General features: G+C 40.4%; 2 protein-coding genes and 1 long non-coding RNA gene across 3 annotated transcripts; 2 read left to right on the forward strand and 1 right to left on the reverse strand.

Annotated features, from left to right (window-relative positions):
* Positions 1-340: 340 nt before the first annotated feature.
* On the reverse strand, positions 341-4,102 carry armt1 (acidic residue methyltransferase 1). The gene is made up of 5 exons (XM_040124895.1): positions 4,017-4,102; positions 3,591-3,696; positions 3,228-3,469; positions 2,626-2,791; positions 341-2,051 (listed from the first exon to the last, which is right to left on the reverse strand). Exons 1-5 carry the CDS (start codon positions 4,076-4,078, stop codon positions 1,269-1,271), a joined length of 1,359 nt encoding a protein of 452 aa, XP_039980829.1. The 5' UTR covers positions 4,079-4,102; the 3' UTR covers positions 341-1,268.
* Positions 4,103-4,143: 41 nt separating this feature from the next.
* LOC120788783 lies at positions 4,144-7,387 on the forward strand. Its single transcript, XR_005707301.1, has 4 exons — positions 4,144-4,245; positions 4,319-4,364; positions 5,014-5,069; positions 5,299-7,387. It is a non-coding gene; the product is annotated as an uncharacterized LOC120788783 (long non-coding RNA).
* Positions 7,388-7,822: 435 nt separating this feature from the next.
* zbtb2b (zinc finger and BTB domain containing 2b) lies at positions 7,823-17,485 on the forward strand. The gene is made up of 3 exons (XM_040124894.1): positions 7,823-8,230; positions 11,998-12,178; positions 12,500-17,485. Exons 2-3 carry the CDS (start codon positions 12,006-12,008, stop codon positions 13,914-13,916), a joined length of 1,590 nt encoding a protein of 529 aa, XP_039980828.1. The 5' UTR covers positions 7,823-8,230; positions 11,998-12,005; the 3' UTR covers positions 13,917-17,485.
* Positions 17,486-17,920: the final 435 nt, after the last annotated feature.

Below are 17,920 nucleotides of genomic sequence, written 5' to 3' on the forward strand. Positions count from 1 at the left end.
AAAATGCCACACTCCAGCTGAACGATCTAATGATGGATTGTTTTGAGTGTGTACAGATGCATTTGTCCACAGTTTTAGGTCAGCTGGTTCACGTTATTTAGCTGCATATGAATGTAAATAAAATATTGTTGCTGCACAATGGTGATCGAGACTAATAAACTGTCTGGCTGTATACACTAGATAAAAAGGCCAATCAGGTCACCATTTGAGGATTTGCACAAAGAGATACTCTTGAGAAAATAATGTTGCAATATTAAGTCATTAATACCCACATTAAGTCATTAATACCCACCCATATTCAATTTCTCATGCTTGTAAAGTACGACAGTGGAGAAAGAAGACCAGTTGTTGCAGTACTTTATTAAATCATATCCATTAATCAAAGTGATATATTATTCCCCCAGCAGCACTGAGAATCCAGTTAAGATCACCCCTGAAGTACTGAAACCGACAATGAGGATTTAGATGACATAACAGTGTGCACAGATCAACTTTTATCTATGAAGGTACAGAGGTCTGGGTTGCCATTTAAAACAAAACAAGTACACATCGTCACTGTTATTGTTACCCTGCCCCAATAACACTGTACCAACTTTCAAACTGAGCAAAACAGTTATCGAATGATGTTAGGATCTGGCTTAGGTGAATTTAAATAGCTGTCTGCATGTTTTGATGCATGCATATCAATAACACTGAGAGCAACAGTAAAACAACCTGAGCTGAGCTGAATTACAATAAAAATAACTATATATTACATTTATTATCATTCTCCTCAATTGCATGCACAAATTACTGCTGCTTAGGACGGAGATTTATAAAGCCAAATGCTTACTCAATTTCAACTCAATAATTGTTAACAGCATCTACATTCCCCTGTAAACATTGCGACTTAATACACTGTGCACAACACATAACCTATTAGCAAATAAAATGCAACCTTGATTTGTTGCCTTTCATGATAAATATCTCACCGTAAACAACTGTTGTGTTCAAATCATCACCAAACACTTACATCCAAAAGTGCTAGCATTTTAAGTATGAGATCTATACAAATCTGTATTGAAAATAAAACTTTAATATTTTTGTTATCGTGCATTTCTGTATCAAACATGTTTAAGTGCTAACCTACGATGAGGAACAAAGACACCATTTAACAAACTTTTATAACTTAATGGTTTTATGGCTTAAAGGTATGTCCTGCTTATGGTGCTTCTTACTTTAGCGGTTTTATGAATCCACATCTTCCTGGCGAGATCCTGTGGTCAGTCTTACTGTTCTGTTTTTGGGCTGTAGAACTGAATGATGGCGTACTTGCCGCTGGTCATCCAGTCTGGATCTTGGGAGGTGAGCTTCTCCCCTTGGCCCGGCTGCAGACCGACCTGAACGTTGGCCTTGAGAGTCCTCAGGCTACACAGTGGCGCAGGCCCAAAACCTCGTAGTGCAGTATCAAAGCCCACTGTGTGGTCCCAGTCCCTGTCCCCCGTCAGCTTTCTGTAGTTTAGATCACCTTTAAAAAGCACCAGGTCTGCCCGCTGCAGGGTTGCGTACAGGTCAGGAGCATCAGCTGCCATGTCACAGAACTCATGGGGCTGTGTCCAGAAAGGATGGTCATGATAGGACCACACACCTTCCTTCAGGTACCTCTGCCACTGGACACCACTCTTGGACATCCACTTGTGATTGGCTGCAATGGTCTGCTGGATTGTCCACTTAAAATCGTTAGCTGTGACGTCTGACACAAACCACGGTAAGGATTTGCCGTGAAAATGGATCTCACGTGCAAGGCCGGAAGCAACCAGGAAATCTGCCAACACCAAGTCAGAGACTAACTCAAAGCCAGCATTGTCTAGTACAATGTCCACTCTGCCTGCAGTGACTTTCCCTGACTGTTCTGGCTTTTGGGCGGAATTAAGAGTTGACCATACCATGTTGGAGTCGTTCACCAAGATAAAGGGTTGGAGGCTGCTGAGGGAATCTATTGGACTGGTCTTCTGGGAGTTCTCTTTGCCAGCAGAGATAGACAGGTCACACTTGTTCCCCCACAGAGAAACCTGGGAGGAATCAAATAATAAATATGAATGTCCAATAATCAGTTTGTGTTGAATAATATATATCTTTAGAACATTTAAAGCTTTTTTTGTTTAAATAGTGCATAGGAATTAATGTCATATCACACTGGATTCTAAATACTTCAAGTGCTAATCCCCATAGCTGTAAGGCACATCACATTTTTTAACTCACTACTAATCAACCCCTATAGGCTACCACAAACAACACTGAACAGACTGAAACACTAAAGTTGACTACTTGATGAAAACCCTGAGCCTAATAGCATGACAGATAAGCGCAGCATCGTGTTATGTCTTTCTTCCAATCCCGACAGGGATGCATGAGAGTTCAGCTCATCTGGCCTGTAGTCAGTAACACTGATTTAACTTAATTATAAAACATAGTTTCTAAATAAAGGAATAAAGTTAAAGCTGATTATTTTTCAACTTGAAAGGAATAAGAAATATAGAAAAGACATTGGTGGCTGAATTTGTTTTTTACTGCTTCATTCACAATGTCACTCATTAAACTTTACACTGGGCTGTGAAGTATTATGAACGTTTTGGAGATACTGACCAGCAGCAGTTTGTCGAAGTGCTCAAGCCGCTGATTCTTAGACAGCTCTTGCATGCTCTTGTTGATGCTCTCCAAGTATGTACACAAGGCCATTACAGCCTGTTGAGACTCAAAAAAGCTCTGAGTCTTTCCCTCATTGAAGACATCATAGTCACTGATGGGAGGACTGCAATAAAAGCAGAAATAAAGTCTGGACTGGAGGAGAACTGCAGCACAAAATAAAGAAAGAAGGAAAGCTGAATTTACTTCTCCTAAGGCTAATACTTTACTTTTTTTTTATCATTTAACAAATATTATCATTCTTAAAAGTGTAATTTCCTTGAAAAATTCATTGCATAATAAATAATTAAACTCAATTTAGCAGTATGAAATAACAATATCAAGAAATTACTATGGCAGATTTTTCCAAAAATTATTTCTGGACAACTGAGAGTGAAAGCAGATCTTGATGTCAGATAATTTTCTTCATTTTAAATTACCATTTCTTTACAGTCAAATGTGACCAACATCAGAAAAAATAAATAACTGCAAAGTCCAAAAGACTTTGTACTCAAAAGCAGATAATAGGGGAGTTCTCATTAAAAGATGTAAATGTTCCTCACTTGAGCCAGACGGCCTCCTGTATCCTACGGTACATGTAGCACTCCACATAAAGCCACGGTGACTTGAACCAGCTGACGGACTCCTGGTCCCCTTGCAGTCCCTGATGTCTTTGCAAGTACTGGTTCCAAGACTCGGTGTCTTGAAGGCCGTCTGTCAGCGGCAGTATTGCTTTATCAGTTTGCAGCTCATTCCTCAGCTTAGACAGTAGAGATATTGTTTGCTTCTCTGCCTGGATGCCCTCCTGATTGAAAATAAAGAGGAAACACACGCATGACTAAATTCAAGTTCTCAAATGTGCCTCATGATTCCGGATGTAGTTAAAAAAAACCAACCCGATTCAAGCTAGTCAAAACAATTCTTACCTCTCCATGTTCTTCAAAAAACTTGTTTTTGTTGCGATGTATTGTGTCTATAACTTTAGTCAGGATGGTCGGCAATCTGTCTTTTACAGTCAAATAAGCAAATGACCTGCAGAGAAACCATATATCCATTAGCGTTACACAGCCAGTTCTTGATAGTGGAGCAGGTGTATGCTCCAGAAAGCTAGCCAGCTAATAAGCAAGATGTTAGTTATCCCCTTCGTAGCAAACATTTCGCCTGCAAAAATGTTACTTGCAAGTATTTAAGGCAAATATATTTGCTTTAATTTAACTGAGCTTGTTAGCAATGAGCTAATGCTACTGTTGGTTTGAGCACGACAGTCCTAACATTATCTAGCCGATTTGTTACAGCAGTGTAGTTAAACACACTATGTAACGTGGTGACAAAGCAGTTAACTATCAACATACCCAACCACTTTAGCAGACAGTGGCGGAGGAACTCCGTGTACAGTTTGATCGTCCGCCATCATTTTAGCAGTGACAGACGGTCCAAATTCAAACTTTATCGATAAAATTTCCAGGACAAGAACAAATTCCGGGAGTCTGCTTGAGCCTTGGAGACGGTGTGAAACGTTTATTATTCTATGGACGTGACGCAGCAAACGGATTATATCACGCTCGACCTTCTCTGTTTCTGGTAACACATATTTTACATTTAAATATATCTTTCCTGGTTCTCTGTAGACTTCAATTTTTATTTTTTTTTTTAGGATACGATGCTACTATCTAGCGGTTAATGTGTGAACTGCAACGTCGGTAAGTGGTTTTGTCCCATGCCCATGCGTGTTATTACGCCATTATATTTCAAAAATGCTGAACCGTACCGTGTTTAACGTCTTGTGACTGGCTCTCTGTACCACATATTGGCTTTCAGTCTTAGAGGCTTCAAAGTGGGGGGTTTTTCTGAGGTCGATCAGGTCCGTGGTACAGGTTGCTGCATTGCGCATGGCATTCCGTTGTTGCTGCAGCCCCCCGAGCATCCCTCGTTGCCCAGTACAGCGGTCGTCATGGAGACATTGATTCGCCCTATCAACCCTTGTACACCCCCACGAGGCGTTTTGGCGGGAAAAGGAGGGGTTAGAGTATGATTTTGGTAAAGGAAAGCATTTCTCTTGTGAGTCCCTGCTGGGGACCCGGATTAAATACTAGTATACATGAATACAGACGTACAGTATAGTGGGCACAGCATGGCCAAGTCATTTGAGTGTTTAACGTAGCCTGAGTTTATGTGGTATGTTATAATATTCTTTTAGCAAATTACATGAGACTGCCTGTACCTATTTTCTTTCCAAAATGGCTGTGAAGGCTATCTTTGCTGCTTTAACCTGTGACCACTGAACCACTGTTCCAGTATCTACAGAAAATAAGAATGTTTTTTTTTTTTTTTTTTTTTTGTGCATTTTAGTTTCCACTCCAACATGCCGACCTAGAACAAAAGGATAAAGCACAGCGGCGCTTCAAGTAAGCTTACCCGGTGACAAAATAAGAGCGTAGGCAGCTAAGTAATGGCATACGGTTTGGTTTACGGTCCATTTTTGATTTGGGAACCGAGAGGGCCTCTCCGCTCTTGATTCTCTTTTTGAAGAACATGACCAATTGATTGGCTGCACCCACGATTACTAGGCTGGAAAGATACGCATATCTGTCAATTCTGTTTTTTTTTTTTTTGTTTTTTTTTGTCCTCTCTCAGATCAGCCCCGGTCACTATGGGAACACAGCGGGACGTTGCCAGGATGTGGGGTCCTTGGGAGTGGGAGTCCAGCTGCGTCCACCTCCGGTGTTCATCCACCGCCGGCCTCCCATCCCCCCGCCGGGCCCCAGCCTGGCCGGATCTGTTTTTCTAAACCGAGAGAGGAGTGACTCACCACTCCGGTTTCAAAACAGGCCACCAAGGGGGGGGGGGGCAGTTAACGTTAGAGGCCCTGTTTAAACAGGTGTTGCAGCTCACCACACAGTCATTTCATGCAACAACAGGCTTACAGAGTATTTCATTTGAGCGACTGAATACCCTGTATCTAAAGTCGCTTTTGGTTGTGCACTTACGTCAGCATCGGCAATATCAGACGCAAATCTCGCCATACTTTTTAACGTTTTAAGCAATTTCATGCAGACTGTTCTGCTGGTTTTGAAAAAATGGATTATTGCGGGCAAAATCAATTTAGTGGAAATCAATGGCAGGGCAGTCATGTGAAAGTCCAGTCTGCATCTCTTTGGAATAAGCTGTTCTGAGAAAAAGAATCCGGAGAAAGATTAAAAGGGAATAAGAAAGCCTTATGAACAGAGACAGACAGGAGTTTTTCCTAATGGCAGAGCATTATCATACAAGTCTATTGACTAGAATGTAAAGATCTTAATGATGAAAAACGTTGAGCCAGAGTGGTAAACGTTTATCTTCTTTCAATAAACCCCTGCTGTGGGCCTTTCAGCAAAGTAAACATGCTTTTGTTTTGCTGCCATTACCATCTACTATTGCTCTACCACTGGTCTCAATCAATGTTTTGTTTGTGAAAAATGTTGTTTTCTCACAGCCCTAGATTTTTAGCTAATTAGTTTCAGCAATATTGTGGACAGGATCAGATTTAGTTCAGTTGTTTGTTGACTGAACAGAGATTTTGGGTCCCCAGGCCCTGTTTCATAGACATTTCTGTCCCCTCCCATGTCTTCCGTCTCCTTTTACAGACTCTCCACCCATTCTCTGCCTGCCCAACAAGCATTTTCAGAGAGATACAACTTGCTTAGCCTGGTGCTGCTGTAGACTCCCTGTCCTAAGGCTGAAATGCAACTCTGTAATGTCAGGTCTGGGAAAAAAAAATTGCTGTTTAGACTGGGACAACATCCACCAACTCACTGATGACAACATTTAACGGTGAAATACTAATGTGATTCCAAAGTGCGCGTGTGAAAAGGTCCTTCTAAACTTCCTGTGCCTCTGGACAAGCAATGTGTGGTTGAAATCCATTCCCAAGATCTACAAGAACTTTGTTGCAATCATAAAATAATGGCCGGAACTGAAGAGCTCATTAAGGGTCTACAACAAGCAGGGATAATTACTTCTTTCACACAGAGGCAATGAGTCAAAAAAACTGTGTATGCTGTTGGTGTGACGGGGTTATTAAAGGTTATTCAAAGTAAATTAGGTCTATGATACTGTTTACAACTAGGGATTTATGCAGGCCTGACATTGCTTGGGTATGGTATGCAAGGGTGAACACAGGTTACTATACACTGGTATTGCTTACGGGACCAGCCTTTGAGTAAAGGTCTCTTTTCCTATGTATACATTTGCATCACTTAGCTCTCCCTGCCATCATTTGCACTCTTTTAAATAGGTGCTTGGAAATGAGTCCAACATCACAAATTAAAGAAAAAGTGGAGGACTACCCAAACAGCAGATAATCAGCAGATAATCATGTACAGCAGATAATCGGACATCAAAACATTATAATGCTGTATTTACAGTGACACTACAAACTAAAAACCAGTATTTACCAGTGAGCACTATAGTCTGGTAGGAATGGTCAAAGGTCAGTTGAACCTGTTCAATATTTTATGTCATGCTGTTCATAAAATTTGTGTGGGAACTGGGTAATACAGGTCAGGAGAGAATGTGTAGTTTTTCCCATATTTACACTAATAATACAAGTCCTGCATCCACAGAGGTCTGTATTAAAATCAAAGCCTTGTCAAGGGTGAATCCAAACTGTACTCTTAAAAAGAAAACAAATGTAAACTCAGTCATTTGTCCTTTTAAATGTAAAGTTTATATAAAGCTCTCTGCAACTGCCTCAGAGTATCAATTGTGATACATAAATAAACTTTCCTTGTTTTATCTCTTACTGTGGTTGTCACATCAGTTACCGAAATTATGGTTTCAAAGAAAAAGATAAAAAAGCTATGCCCAGCCAGATTTACTTTGAACAAGTCATTTTATAATCATGCTTTCTGTCATCTCTACATTGAGTGTTTTAATATTCGTGTTATTAAAGCTAAAGAACCTTGTTTTGATATATGCATAAAGCCCAATTAGAATATTTTAAATAAAGCTAACCAGGTGCTTACACTAAATAGTTGTATACGTCCTTCAAAATTTGAATCTTCAACAAAATAAAATTTAGAGCTTCAACCAAAAAAATGCAAATGTGAGACAACAGTGGGCAGTGTTATTTCATTATTGCAGTGAGAGACGGTTGGGGACAGCACTTGGTTTTTAGTTTCACATGTCGTTAACGGCAGAGACGCAATTACCAACTACCACATGGAAAGTCAACGTAGCTGTTAGCCGTTTATGTTCGACCTCACCGGCTGTCAAAAAGCTGGCTAGCGGGGGTTCATCTCACGGCGGTTACACAGTGCGGGAAATTAACGTTAACTCAACCGCCCTTTTGCTCAACGGATTTTTACAACGGCTGTTTTTTGGCTGGTTTTTACCCACAGTCATGTGATTGTAACGTAAAACCCCTAACCGGAAAACACCGACGGACGACCCTCTCCGCCGCCAACGAATGCTGCGTTTGCAAGGAACAGTACAAGCTGCTGTGAGCCCAGAGAGGACGGACGAGTCCCCGGTAACAAACAAACAACGGCGACACGGCAAAAACTCCACGGATTTACGCGGAGTGCAGGTACGGCTCTTTTTAGCTATCTGGTCACCGACTCGTTTACTGGCGGAATTACGTTATTTGGCTACTTGTATGCGCTTTGGCTAACTGTAATTGTCACGGGGAAGTTAAAAGAAACGCGTTCGTGACCAGCCCCATCCCCCTTGCGTCGCTCGCTCTCTTTCCCCGCGTGTGCGTGCGTGCGTGTGTGTTGTGTGCTCGCGTGTGCGTGCGTGCATGTCCGCTTTCAGCAGTAGCGAGAGAGAGAGAGAGAGAGAGAGAGAGAGAGACGGAGAGAGAGAGCGCCACCGAGACCCGAGGCAGAAGCAGGAGCCAGTGCCGACGCGCTCGTTTTTGTGTGTACCCCGCATAGGGCTTTATGTACTTAGCTGATATTTCCTATTCGCATTATTGAACCGTTTTATCCCTTTGGTGTGCTCACCTTCCCCACACGCCTCACACACGGGCGGTTTTAACGATGAATAACAGAAAATCTCACTACGGAAGTAACAGTTCCACGTGTCTACATCACAGTAGGGGCGGTGCTTCATTGTTGCAAACAAGTTAGCAGCCTATCGACCAACACATGGTACCGTGGCTAACTTACTGGGTCGTATGAACTCAAGCTGGCCAATTGTGGTCGGTCGACAGTTTGTTTTTTTTAGATTCATTTTTATCTGTGTGATGACAAACATCTGGCACATCCCACATGGGATTACAAGACCCAAGACGCTATTTTACATGCGTCTTCCGGAAACAAAACAAAAAGAGCAAAAAAAGTTACAGTATTATAAGTACTTATATATTCTTTCAAATAACATTATTATGTGAAGGAAAGAACAGCTACATATCCACAGTTAATCCTGATTACTGGTTTATTTAAATGTCTCATGTGAACAGCCAGCTCAGTTTTTGTAAAAATCTATATTCAAAAAGTCACCATCTGTTTTTGTCTTACTAAACAAAGTATTGCGCATTTCTGGGTAAAAGGGACATTAAAGACCAAACTATTTTTCTTTGTCATTCACACAGCACATTGAACAAATCGCTTTTCTTGTTCCAGACTGACATACCATTCAGTTTCAACAGCAAGTGGTAAAATACCAGATCTCATTTGGCCACACAGACATCTTTGTTTTTGGAATAAATTGTACTCTGTACCATATTCATTTTTTATCATCCTAAATGTCTGCAGTTTTGGTTTAGTCCATATATCAACAGTTCACTGCCCTTTTAAAAAAGGGCAAAGATTCTTTGAAAAATCAAATGTTCAGCTTTTCGTTAATACTAAATTGTGGCACACAGGCACATATTCATAATACTTATTCAGAAAACTGAAATGATCTGTGCAGCCACCAAACAACCATGTTAGATGCCCTTTGGCTGACCTGGAGGCAAATCGTGTTTTCGGGGTGGCACTAAACTAAAGCCTCTCATGGATAATTCAATTTCCGCAATAAAAGTCATTATGGTATATGCCATCCAAACAAACTGCACTGTGATGTACTTAGGGAACATGGAGGAGGCTAATAGAGCTGAAATAATAAGCAAATTAACTGATTAGTCTATCAACAGTAAATTCATTTGCAACTATTTTGATAAGTGATTAATCATTTAATCCTCTTTTAAGCAACAATGGCAAAAATTCAGTGGCTCCAGCTTCTCAGAAGTGAATTTTTTTTACAGTTTAAAGATGTGTTAACAGGCAATGAGAATTTCCAATTACCACGTAACAACCCTTTTTTGTGATGTTGTATTTTTGCTGCTTTCACATGTTGAGGTTTTTATAGCTGAAAACCAAACCAGAGTTTATATGTGCAACTTCCCATAAATCAAATATCTTTATTTATCTTCAAGAGCTGCTACAGCTCTAGTGAGATGTGCTGAAGGAGTAGCAACACAGCACATGAGTCAGTGCAAGATTTAATGAAAAGGTATATTGTCTTTCATGTGTTTGGATGATGCAGGGAATGGATGAGGAGTGTTTAATGGGCCACACTCAGTTGCCAGTTTATTAGGTACACACTGTAGATAAAACAGCTCTGCAATAAATCATACTGTCAAGACGGTTATAATGTTCAGTTTTTGTTGAAACTGTTTTAGGCAGGTGTTGGATCAACTTGTATTTGTGGTGTTAAATTGTATTGTGTTACATTGAGATGTATTTATAATATTTCATCTAGGGTTGCAACGAATTATTATTATTTTTTACCGATCATTTTGCTGATTGTTTTCCTTATTAGGCATTTTGTCAATAAAATGTCAGAAAAAAATGAAAAATTTCCAGAGTCCAAATTGCTTGTTTTTTTTATTGATATGAATGGGGGGGGGGGAAATTACTATAAACATATCAGAGTGTAACACAATACAATTCAACAGCACCACAAATTACAGCCTTGAAAATGACCAAAAAATGAATCAAAACCTCTAAAAACAACAAAGTGAACATTCTAACTTTTATGAAGGTGGAATTTTTTGCAGAACTACTGCATTAGACTGCATAATTTGTAGCTAGGTGTATCTGATAAACTGGCAAGTGTATATAGAAGTTATTGGTCACTAGAGTATGGCTGGTGGGTATTGTACATCTTTAGTGCTTGCTGCTGCTTCAGCCCCCTTGCACAAGATGCGGAAACCTAGCCTTTTCCTGGAGTGCCGCAGCGCCAGCATCTTTGCACTCTGACCTCTCTGATGAAATACATATGTGCAGAGGGCTTTTTGAGTGTTATATACAACAGATGTATGCAGAACTCTGATCTATCGGGGTAAATTAGCTGATGAAGTATCTATCATCTTCTGTATTAGCCTGTGTGGGGTGGAGAAAGTGTTGGAGAAAGGAGATTCAACCTGCCCAAAGGCTGTTTCCATGCTCTACTGGAAGGGGGTAGAAGCCATTCTGCCTCAGGAATGTGCGCTAACACCCGTAACCCTGATCATGTGATGGCCTGAAGCCCTCATAGTCCTCCAATGACCTTTGAGGTCAACAACACCCATCTCATTGGTCACCAGAAAGCACGGAGCTCTTAAACGTTGAGACTGAATTTGGAGGGTTTGGGCTCCATCAGCTCCACCAAGTAAAGCCAGGTGGTGTTTCTTCAGACTTTTCAGTGCATAGACAAGAACTGCAGAGATAATAATACTCTATTGTTCAACTACTGTAAGACCCTGATGTTGAAGTCAATTTCTATTAAAGCAGGAGGAACAAATAACACATTAGAGGCGTACAATAGATTTTTTTTCCCATACCCTTGACATTGTATCCGTGTGCTAGAAATTTGACATTTTTTTTAATCACAAAGCCGTGAGTTAGTCCTATTGATCCCAGGGATTCTGGAAATTGTCACAAGAGGTCAATAGGGAACCCTCTCTGCCTGAGTACAAAAATGGTTTTAAAGCTATTAAGGCAGCCTGTACAGGAAGCACTGTGGTTGTCATAGATTTCAAAAATGTCCAGTGTCCTGGAAAAAAAATTTGAATTCACAAATAACTGGTTGTAACTCTAAATTACCACTGCCAAGCATTTCCAAATACTCACTAGTACAATGCAATGAACAAAACAGATCAAGATTTTTTAGTTTTCTAGAGCCATACAATTAATTTCTGTGAAGTTAGTGCTAGTCAAATTGTCTCTAGTGTCGCAAAATTATTCCTCACTGTTATGTTAAGTTAGCCTTTACAAGGTCGTTAGAACACCCCTGTCGGCCTGACTCTTTGTGGTCATAATAAACTCTGGTCTCCTTCCAGACAGGAAACTCATTGCTGCTTGTGTGTGTCTGTGCGTCTTTGTGCAGGTTGAAGAATGGAGCTGGCCAACCATGGTCTTATCCTGCTGCAGCAGCTTAACGCTCAGAGGGAGTTTGGCTTCCTGTGCGACTGCACTGTGGCTATAGGAGATGTCTTCTTCAAAGCCCACAAAGCCGTCCTCGCTGCCTTCTCCAACTACTTCAGAATGCTCTTCATTCACCAGGACAGGTACGGGAGGAATGTAGTAACAGTGATATCAGACTCAGGCTCAGTATCAAGTTAAAAAAACACTTTAAGGTGGTCACATCAGAAATTTTTACCTAACTCCAAATTCTGATGCCAAAACTTACAGGTAACATGGCGAAATAACATTGACAAAAAAGAAAGAAATGAAGAGCAATCACTTCTCCGTGTTGTCCTCTTCTGTTGATAGCTGAAACCTGTTCAACCAGTGCAGTGCTACGTTTGATAATGCACAACGTCATCTAACATTATCAAAACCTCCCACATCATTTCTCACTAGTTAACTGTGATCTGTTTGTTTTTCAGTGACTGTGTGCGCCTGAAGGCTGCTGACATACAGCCAGATATCTTCAGCTACCTCCTCAACCTGATGTACACAGGCAAGCTTGCACCCCAGCTGATAGATCCTGCACGGCTGGAGCAGGGGGTCAGATTCCTGCATGCCTATCCACTCTTGCAGGAGGCCAGTCACTCAGTGTATTCACACCCTGAGCACAGCATCAACCTCTCCACCTCCCTCTATGGCATCCAGATCTCTGACCAACAGGTGGCACTATCAGCCAGACTGCCTGCTCGACGGCAGCTGTCCTCACCTTTTGACGTCGAGCAGCTCATGTCAGAGGGGAAGTATCCATCCACGCCGGCTGCCACAGCTTCATACAGCAATTCCTTACCGTCCAAGCCGGCTTCCTCACCCCCAGACACAGAGGCCTCAACAAGTGGCTCTAAGCCTGCAGCCGAGGACGGGGGACCCGACTTGCTAAGTGCAGGTGGGTCCTCAGCCAGTGCCATCCTCCATGTGAAGCCCAGCATCATGAAGAGGAGTTCCTCCTTTAGGAAGCATTACTCCTGTCATCTGTGCAGTAGCCGATTCAACCAGAGATGTCTGCTGAGGGAGCACCTCCTGCAGCACACCCAGGCTCTTCAGCAGACCCCGACTGAGCCCAGTAATGCCTTCTCACCTGTCATTACTGGAGAACACAGCATGCTAGAGCTGGAGGGGGTCCTTAAGGGAAGCAAGATGGAGTCCAGTGCCTCGGCCGCCACTGCAGCAGTCGAGATAATCAGTGACAGCGAGCAAATGCCTGTTTCAGGTACCAACTCGGACTCTCCCCGAGCAGAGGTATCCACATCCAGCTGGGGGGTGGGGGGGTTGAATTCTCAGGCAGACACACCACCTCCCTCAGACATTGCGGACATCGACAACCTGGAGAGTGCCGACTTGGACCGGGAAGTGAAGCGACGGAAGTATGAGTGCTCCACCTGTGGGCGCAAGTTCATTCAGAAGAGCCACTGGCGCGAACACATGTACATCCACACGGGAAAGCCCTTCAAATGCAGCGCTTGTGGCAAGAGCTTCTGCCGGGCCAACCAGGCGGCCCGCCACGTGTGCCTGAACCAGGGAGCCGACACCTACACCATGGTGGACCGACAGAGCATGGAGCTGTGCACTGCAGGCGACGACAGCAGCCAGATGGAGGCCATGTTCTTGGGCTCGTCGAAGCCTTACAAGTGTAACATTTGTGCGACCACCTTCTCCAGTCCCAACGAAGTGATCAAACACCTGTGCTTCACCCAAGGGGGGTTAGTGGGACTGCAGGGAAACACGGGGGCGGGGATGCTGCTCCAGCGTGAAGAGTTTTCCAAAGATGAAGGCTCTGATTTGTCCAACTCTGGCACCCCATTAGAACCCATAAAGACTGAGGAGATCTTTGTAGAGTAGTACCAAAACTGTGTTTCTGTCCTTTTTAACATGTATGTTTATTTTCTAAATTATGGTTAATACGTAAGCTGAAGTTAATCAGGGTATGTATGTTGGAGATTCTCGATCTACTTAAAAATGTTTTTTTTCTGTTTTGGTTTTGAGTACAGTATTTTGGATTTTTTTGACCCTGTGTATGACATAATATTTGTAGTAAATAGCCTATAGCTCTCAGGAGTTCAAACAAACATCGTTAGAAAAGCAAATAAAAGTAAGATTTGGCTAAAAGTTAAGTTAAATACCAATGAGGGAGAGGAAGGGACTATTACCTTGTTTCATATCATTATTTTATTACTGGTGTACATCAGTAGTAGACTCTCACATCTGTCTGTACCACATTGTTTCTTCGTAAGAGCTACCATTTTGGTTAGGCTGCAATGCCAGACTTTCGGTATAAAAGGAAGAGGAAGCTGAGACGGTTCCGGAGGAGACAGCATGTTGTGAGATGAGTTGGCCGCGCTAGGTTTGAGGAGGGGAAAGAAGTGGAAACTACTAACAGTTGCCCTTCAGCTGCACAGAAGAGTTGTTTCTACATGGTCATAAATGAGGGGCTTATTCTGCAGATCAGGTATAGATTATATTTCCAGCTAAAAGCACACAGACCTGAGACAATCTGTGCTCTTTTGTGAGTTGACACCCGATGTGTAGGAAAGTACATTTGTCTTCCATTTATGTTTTGCTTGGGGTGTTGGCTCAGCGGAATGAATATCTTGAAATGTAATGTAATGACCATTCATTTCACCCTTTTCTGCAGCCATTTAGTTGTTTGTTCTGTGTTTTGTTGAGTTAAGTGTGGTTATGATTCCTGTCCGATTGCAGCATATTATAGCACAATTGTTCGTCGTCGTAAGAGTTGGAAGAGACCAGAAATTGGTCACATCACAAGCAAGAAAGGTCATTGTGTTTACAGTTGTGCCACCTTGATTATTTTATTAATCTCTCATTTTTACTTATGTTGTATAACCTATTGGTTACTGATTGAAGAAGCAATATGTTTCACCCAGACACACATACCTGTACCTTGATGGGAGGCTGTCCTGTACAATATTGTACATCTTGTCTGTTATAATTTGCTTCAGTCTACTCTTAAAAGCCCTTAAATTTTGTTCGACATGCTTTTTCTAATTTTATATACAGTGCTATATTTACAAAGAATACATTATATTGCAAAGGTGTATATATATTAGTAGACAAATATCTTTAAAAACAGAAATACATTAACATTAAAAGTCTATGTATTAGGGATGGGCATGATAAATTTATCTTAATTTCTTCAAGATGTTAAGTTAAATCTGATCTTGATCATCATTTTTTGAGTTTTTAAAGATACGTTATAATTAAAAAGAATATTGAGGGTTTTATGTCTCTTTTCCCATTGTCAAATATGTAGTAATTGCTAACCTCACTCATTTTGTGCGAGGGGAAACATTTTCTCTGTATTGTAGATTGATAATATTGTAGAGACTGATAATATCGTAGACCATCGGGCATTTACATGTGTTCTTTAACTTTGTCCAAATCAGAAACAAAAAGTAGTTGTGGCAACATTTATCATTTATTACAAAAAAAAAACCTTGTGGGAGATGAAATATGCAGATGAACGATGAAATGTATGGGATGTAGAGGTTTAAAGCAGTAGAATTCCGCTGTTTCACTTGTCAGTGTGGGGGTAATGTAACCTCAGGCAGGGATGACAGCTTTAATAAGAAGATATTTGCAAGAAATATAATAACAAGGTGATATCTCTCTATATACCAGGCTGTCTGGACTCGTGTGTTATGGGAATATTAAAGGTGCTATTTATTATAACTAACAGCAACATCAATTCTTTGGGATAACGCAAACACTTTCCGTCTACTACTGATGACTGGAAATTGTGAAAAGTATTTACATGTCCAATAAATGTGAAGTGAGAAGGCAGTTATATAATTTGTCATGTTAAAACTTGTCAAGTGTGATATGATTATATGATTTTAACAATACCTGTTGCAAACCTGCAATTTAACTGCGACGTGCCAGGATAACATGAAATATAGAAATTTGGTTTTTATTTTTTGTTTTTTCTTATTCCTCCATCCTATCTTTCACAATTCCCTGGAGATAGTCTTGTAAAACTGTCTCAACCTTAATATTGTTCTTTCCAGTAGGAACTTAAAACTATAAAGCATCATTATTTAGTTACCTTTTTTTTTGCTGCTAAAACTACAAATTGTTTGGGATCTTCCCAATTTATCTAATCTAGTACATTTTCTCTGTATTGTAGATTGATAATATCGTAGACCATCGGACATTTACATGTGTTCTTTAACTTTGTCCAAATCAGAAAAAAAGTTACAAAAACATGTCTTCCAACTTTCTGTGAGGCATCTGAGTCTAATAATTTTAGTATCCTGTTATCCTACAAACTGAAACAGCAGTGATCACCGTAGATACCAGTTTAACAATTCACAAGATTTAATTATATCATTTTTAATATAACTTCAAAGATGAGTGATTAACTAAGCCACAAAAAAGCTCATTGTGTATTGTAAAAAATATATATTTTAAATGTAGTCTTTGTTGGATTTATTGACCTGTTTCCACCTTTAAATTGTTTTAAGCATTTTGTGGAAAAAGTGCCCATCCCTAGTATGTTTGATATGCATTGTCTTTTTTCCTGTTTTTATTTTGAGCCATTTTCACATATTCTTCATCGCCTAGTACAGTTTTGTGACATGGAGGATGAGGCCCAGTTTAAATTAGTTGTAGGTGGGATTTTTTTTGTACTTTAAATCCTACCACGATAAGTACCAGAAAGCAGTTGCTGCTCTGATGCAATGAGCCCAGTGTTTGGTTAGATGGAGCTGTTTTTCTTTATTGTCTATTCAGGTCTGACATGAAGGGGAAATCTTATCAAATTTGAATGGTGATATCTTTTACTGATGTGGTTGTGTGGTTGCCAAATATGAAACCATCATTGCTATCTTTTGAATATAACCAATATTCCGTCACATTTTAGTTCACATGAAAACACAAATATCTGTGAATTTAATCTTACAAGTGTTTAGTGTTGACTAACGGAAGGATTCGTGTTTGTGTCTTGTCTCGATGTGGGTTTATCGAGGCAGTTGAAATGCTGTACTACTGACATTCATTTCTCAGAGCTCAATTGATACACAGAAACGTGCTTTATGAAAAGTTTAAATCCTTCTTCGGTTCAAGTTATAGGTATTGTTCTTCTGTAGAAGCAGTCTTGTTACTCAAGACACATTTTGGATGTGTGTGTTTAAACATCTCAGTATCTCAGGAAGATGAGAAGTTTGACATTGTCTTTTTTGTCCACTGTTGTTAATCCAGACAATAATTTCAGGACTAGTGAGGAACCCAACTCATGATACTTGAGTGCACACAAAAATACCCTGCTCTCCAGTGCCCATCTGACATCTACTGTGATCAGTCTGTGTTCTCAGGAATGTGAGTAATTTTCTGTATAAACACAGTTTTGTTTTGTTTTTTTTGTTTTTTGCTTCGTTTTTTTGTTTGTTTTTTCAGTGAAGAAATAAAAATACATTTTTTATAATTGTGTATGTTTTTGTCTGGTCTTTACCTCAACACCACAGCACCCGGCGACTTACTTATGTTTGCCTTGTAACACTTCACTAAACGGTGTATAGCACAATAATGTTGCTATAAGCAGATATTAAGGACATTTTTGTGTTTTTGTCACCAATTATAACTTCTTCTATGAAGACACATTTGATATTATTACAACTATGATTCACTTAATTGTCATTCATGTCTGTTTATGCACAAGCCTCCAATTCTGGATGTCTACAAGAAGAATTATAGATGTTGACAAACACTTAAAAATGTCCTTATAGAATACTTATATGTGCTTACCACTACATTATAGCGTGTCATAAACCATTTATTTAATGGTTATGTATTAAAAGATCCAGGAATTAATACGAAGCACACAATTCTCT

The sequence above is a fragment of the Xiphias gladius genome, chromosome 4 (assembly GCF_016859285.1).
Source record: "Xiphias gladius isolate SHS-SW01 ecotype Sanya breed wild chromosome 4, ASM1685928v1, whole genome shotgun sequence".
Taxonomy (NCBI): domain Eukaryota; kingdom Metazoa; phylum Chordata; class Actinopteri; order Istiophoriformes; family Xiphiidae; genus Xiphias; species Xiphias gladius.